Genomic DNA, 6,283 nt, shown 5'->3' with positions numbered 1-6,283 from the left:
CAGAATTTCTATGTACCGATGTGTAAGCAGTGTAGAGTAGGCCTATAGTGTGCATACAATGATTTGTATTGGTGCTTGTATTACATTCTCTCTCTCTCTGTCTAGTTACTGCCCTGCCTACACATCCCACAGTACCAAACATGATGGTGTGAAAAGGTTTATGCTGAACCGGAAATTTGTCTTGGGCTTTCACCCCAGCTGCAGCCACACATAAAACATCAGTGACAAACAAAAATACATAACAGAGTTATGTATTACTATTTTTGTTAATTGCATATAATACCAGCCTGAGGGCGAGAAGCGACCTCGCCCAGGTCCATATATGGCACAGGTCATATATGGAGTGTGTCTTGAGTGTTTGATGAGGTCAGATCAACATATGGAATGTCAGAACAGGTCAGCTCCATATATGGAGATCTAAGGGTGGCAGCGGTGGCAGTGTCTTGAGTGTACAATGTACATGGTTTGATGAGGACCCAGGTAGGGCCGGGCCTTCATTTTCGGGGCTGTTGAGAACTCTAGTTTTCGCCGACTATACCTCTGAGTTCATGATCCTTTTAAAATCTCTCATCGTCCATTTTTGTACCTTGCTAGAAGTTGCTACCCATTGCAATTTCTGTCTCATAGAAGCAATGCTACATAAAGATCTAGCTTACACATGAGACATAACACACATTTAAAGATGCACTGGCTGACTGCTGTTCACTAAGAATAAGATTGTAAAGGCTTTGTGTATACAAACTAGTAGTACCGGTATACTAATATTATGGCTCTGAAAGATATCAGCCCTTCACTTACTGTTTTTTTATTGGGTGAAGGCAAATTAACATGCTAGATGACCCCAATCAATTATCATTAGTATTAATGTCCATTCATATGAACCCGTTTTATAATATATACCTAGTATATCTTGTTATACATTACTATTAACACAGTCTGTGGAGCATGTCACCCTAACATTTCGCCACGAACAATTTTAGTGATAAAGAAACCCCTTTGAATCTTGAGATGATTTGCCATCTCTCAAATGTAAAATTTGTTTTAACTGAGTGCAGCATTATACATACGCAGAAACCCCAGAATGATAACACAAATAAATGAATTGACCCTATATCTTTGTTTCCATCTTATTGTATCGCAGTATAAGTAAATTTAATATTTAGATCACATTAAATCTGACAGTCATCTGACAATGACAAGAGGCATTTACATGTTATGAAGAGCCCTAAACTGGGCTGTACACGACAAGAGGCTGATTTTACAAACATCACACAGACAAGGAGATAACCATTAGGATACAGGATTAAATTTACAGGGCATAGAGCAAGTGATGGATTTGCCACAGTCCAGCAAAGCAATTGGCAAGATGTTGATCCAGGGGGAAAAAAGAAGAAGTGTTCTATTAAATCAATGTCAATAAATAAGGTGTCTTTGTGCCTGGCTGAGAATAGTGTAATATGTTGTACCGTGGAATGAGAAGTCCAAAGCTGTGTGAAACATACTATGTACAGTATGTTGTTAAACCACGTTATAATCAGACTAAACTATTTTCAATTCCAAAAAAAGAAATGATAGACTAATGAAAATAATAAATCAATATGCAATCAATATATGAAAACAAATTAAAATAAATTGAACACAAACGATTTTATACGGTGGCTGACCTGCCTCCAGCAAATGGAATCTTGGAATGGAATGTGTATTGCTTTGTTTTAGTGCTGTGATCAAGTGTTAACCTGAATCATTTAAGGCACAGAGAAGAAATGGCCTGAAAATTACAGATCTAATTGAAAACAATATTAAAAATAAAAAGCATTTCTTTAAAAAAAGGAAAAAACAATACTGAAAACTTAACAAAGGAGCGAGTTGATCTATAGTTGATTGGAGAACAGATGGAAAGGACGGACGGGTAGCCAGTGGAATGAACAGACTTCTTGGGCCTTCTATAGGATCGTCATCCTATAAACCCATTCGGATACTCTGAATAATCTGGAAGATGGCTGTGGAGAGAGGGAACAAAAGATGGATGGGCTGTCACGAAGATGACATTTTACTTGACGATTAATTGTCACACAAATAAATGGGATAACGTTTTAATTGTTTTTGGCATTGAACATGCGGAGATTATTCTATTCTATTAGGCTTTTAGGCTTCATAAACAAGAATTGCACAGGGCAGATATGCCAAATAACTTAAATAGAAAGAAATTACAGATTTAATTAAAAGGGTGTTGATCTACAACCGCATAACGCATGATTTGTGTACATATAGATCTGTAATTTCCACTATTTTGGGGGAAATGTATTTGAGCCCCTCCTACAGTATGTCCAGATTTGAGTGTGTGTGCAAACACAAACTTTGTCCTACACAAACATTAAATTCCATTGACAATGAATGGACAATTTTGAGTGTTCGTGTAAACACAAACATTGTGTAACACAAACATTGAAGATGAAGGTGAGGACGCAAATTCTGATTGGCCGGAATGAGATGATGTACGATGATAAGAGTGCCCCTCACTTCACACGGGTGTGATTTTTCAACATAGAAACAATTATGAGATTATATGGAAAACAAATCACACCCATGTGATCACTTTTGTCTTCAATGTTTGTGTCTACACAAAACCCCAAAAGGCTGGGCATTGTGATCAGACGATTATGTAAGTATGAGTGACATGCCTAAAGATGGAGATTGGACAGTTCAACAAATCCAAACTCCATAAATAAAGCATATCTGCCACTTTAAAGGTATATTCAGTGATTTCACTTAATTCAAATATCACTTATTTCTTTGTTTTGTTGTGATAATCCTCCCTACTATAGAGTGTGCTGGCCATATAAGGAGTTCCTCCCTGTCCCCAGTTAACCCCTGGGGGTCAAAAAACCTTAGGTTTCGTTTTTGACTCTCTATCCTGATTGGACGAAAGGCTGGGTCCCACAGCCAAAAACGAAACCTAAGGTTTTTTGGGTGAAATCACTGAATATACCTTTAATTGAAGTGTGCTAAAATCTACTGATTTCCAATTCAATTAGAATAGTTTCACCACTGTATGGTAGAATAGAAACAATATCGTTAACCCATTCTGAACGGGAACCCCTTTTGGTGGTAGCATTATGTTATAATATAGCTATTGAAAAATAGCAGATCTACAAGCTCATAGCACGCCACTCGGTGGCGCGCTATGAGCTTGTAGAGCTGCTATTTTTGAAAAGACATTTTTGTAGAAGACATTTTTAGAATCTGATCCCAGTCCAAAATGGGTTAAAAAAATGTGGAAATAAGCAGACAGCAAAAAAGTAAAAACATCACGACAGACGGACAGAGCTTCAAATACATCATTTCTAGTCCACAGACATGCTTGTCAAAGACCATACAAAATTGTCAACAAGGAATTTCCAGATCAGTACATTCTATTATCAAATCTGAACCCACAATCCTCTCTATAACTTATTTTGTGGTCTCAGTCTGATTCTGTATAGGCATACTGCTGCCAGACCACAGTGACCATACGGTACATTGTCTACTCTGGGCCAATGTGACCCAGAGCAGCAACCATGGACACACAGTCACATACACAGCAAAGTGCTTACTGTAGTATTACTACCAAGTATATTTAAAAAAAGAAAATGCATCTTACACCATCGTACATTCATTACCTCAACATAATTACACAACTAAAAATGAAATGCAGGCTACTTTGCTGTTAACAATAAATGCAAATGTCAAAAACAAAAATCGAGTTGGGATGAGTCACCCCTAAATGACAAAACTGAAAACAAATAAGATACAATCAAAGAGACAATATGAGTATCTCAAACAGGCAAGATGGCTGCCAACACTGATCCAAATGTGGATGTCCTTATGTAGACTTTGCTGAGGTGGGCAAACATGTTGGACAATGCAAACACACGTGTACAGAACCACCTTGCTTGGAAAAAGATTAGGCCTACCAACATAGGAAAGAATAACATTCAGCAGCACATGAGACTCTGTTCCTCAAGTCTTTAAACCCTAACTACAGTAGATGGGGAAGAGAAAATGCTGCCAAACACATTGCCAAAATATGTAATCAGAAGGTCCTAGCAATTAGCAAATATAAAAATACAACTGTTTGTGGCCATGCTGTGTTTGTGACATGAGTTGCTGAGTTGGCTGGCCATGGAAATGTCAGGAGATAAGGTGCTCTCATCTAATCATGTTGTGTTCTTGACAAGGGCAGCGCTGCAGATAAACTCAAAATACCTGTGTGAATGCCAACATCTGATGTTTTGGTCAGTCTCAAAAACGGTTTTAAGAAATTGAGCAAGCTAGTGGAAATAACTGTGGAAGTAAAGTAATGCTACGCCTCCTACCTAGGCTACCTCTAATCTCTTTTTCGATCCTTAATTCTGTCAAAGATCAATCCTCAGTTACAGTTGAGTTTTTCTCACCAATACACAACTATCACAAGTAAGCCTGGGACAGAGGCTACAACTATCATATAGCAGTCTAGCTCTGGTCCATAGCCTTCTACGATTCTGCCCTGCAGTATAAGGCTATGGGACTTTCGGTTTTAAATCTCAAATCGAAATCAGACCAGCCTCTCGTCTTTAGCGTAAATAAAAAGAACGTTTTTGCTACTCACCAAAACAAAGGCGGGTTGTGTCATTAAAAAGCCTACTTTCCTTAGTGGATGCACTCTGAGCGCCCCACCACACATATAAACGGTACTTTTTGGCCAGAAAGGGATTTTTTTTCACCGGAGGAAAAATATTCTCTATGAGGCAATTCTCTGGGCAATATCGGTAGAGGGCACAGCAGAGTAACTAAAAAAAAAATTTGGCCAAAAAGTACTGTTTATATGTGTGGTGGGGGGCTCAGAGTGCGTCCACTAAGGAAAGTAGGCTTTCTATTGACACAACCCGTCTTTGTATTGTGAATGGTGAGTAGGTCAAACGCTCGTGAGATTTCCACTAAAGAGGAGAGGCTGGTCTGATTTCGATTTGAGATTTAAAACCGAAAGTCCCATAGCCTTATACTGCAGGGCAGAATCGTAGAAGGCTATGGAGCAGAGCTAATAGCAGTCTATCACTGCATGAGAAGCAACTGTACTTGCATATTCGTTTGTCACATTATGGCACCCCTAAAGGCACCAACTCACTATTTTCTTTGTGCATGATTGAGTTGCATCAACAGTCACAGTAAATAGAATTATTTGAAGTGTGTTGAGTTGAAGTGAACAAAAAGATTTTACTACGTTTTTACTGTACACTCACCTGAGCCACAAACAACAAAAATGAACAGGGCCAGAAGCCAGGGTCCCACGGCCACTTTGTCATCCTGAGTGGTTCTCTGCAACGCACGCACGCGCACACACACGCACGCACACACACACACACACACACACACACACACACACACACACACACACACACACACACACACACCATTAAAACGTAGGCCTGGCTTACTACATAGTACTACTATCATTATAAATCAATTACATACATACAGTATCATATGGACATATAGAATGCGGAAAGATGCAGCTGAGATATTTACATCTTATCTTGATGGCCAAGTTGATAAACACACCAGACATACATAAACAGTGTGTCAACATATCTTGCTGGCCAACTGCACAAATCAAGTTCCTACTAAATCATATAGCAGGTTCAAGGAGAAAAACAGACACCGGTTCTTGAATGAACAGTTTAGTACCGTCATATTATATTTATTATTTATATCAGATAAAAAAAAAGAAAGCACAAGGACGTGGTCTGATATAAACGTTACCGTGGATTTGACGACGTTGCCTCTTTGTGTGATGTTTTTGCTGTGTTTCTCGTTGGCCATGCGGATCCTCTGCTTGGCGACCATCTTTCAATACAGTTGTTTTTCTTTATATCTGGAAAAATAAACGACTCGGTACCTGTAAGGGGCTTCTTTGCTTTAGTTTAAAAGTAAAGCACACAGATAGACAGGAGGAAAAGCAACGCGTTACTAATGCTACGTATACATCTGCGACCCCGCCCACACCGGAAGAATTCTTTTTTTTCCCTTTAACTAAAAAAACTTTATTCAAAACCGTTCAAGACAAAAGACAAGGTGTAGACAAAACAATGAAAAACATTTAAAACATGCAATTACATTAACACCATAGATTATTACAAGCAGACCCCCCACTATAATTACAAGACAGTGTTACAACTGATGCGGTAAAATTAAAAGACCCTATTTTCCAGATTTTCCAGACCAAACAATATATAGTCTATTGCACCTATTTTGTTCATATTTGTAG

At 38.6% G+C, this 6,283-nt stretch overlaps 1 protein-coding gene across 1 annotated transcript; it reads right to left on the bottom strand.

Moving 5' to 3' along the window:
• Nucleotides 1-1,824: 1,824 nt before the first annotated feature.
• LOC310870804 (stress-associated endoplasmic reticulum protein 1) lies at nucleotides 1,825-6,005 on the bottom strand. The gene is made up of 3 exons (XM_083782122.1): nucleotides 5,779-6,005; nucleotides 5,259-5,334; nucleotides 1,825-2,000 (listed from the first exon to the last, which is right to left on the bottom strand). Exons 1-3 carry the CDS (start codon nucleotides 5,860-5,862, stop codon nucleotides 1,960-1,962), a joined length of 201 nt encoding a protein of 66 aa, XP_083638248.1. The 5' UTR covers nucleotides 5,863-6,005; the 3' UTR covers nucleotides 1,825-1,959.
• Nucleotides 6,006-6,283: the final 278 nt, after the last annotated feature.

The sequence above is a fragment of the Protomyctophum parallelum genome (genome assembly GCF_964188405.1).
Source record: "Protomyctophum parallelum genome assembly, chromosome: 14".
NCBI lineage: Eukaryota > Metazoa > Chordata > Actinopteri > Myctophiformes > Myctophidae > Protomyctophum > Protomyctophum parallelum.
This window is presented reverse-complemented; position numbering and strand designations above follow the sequence as displayed.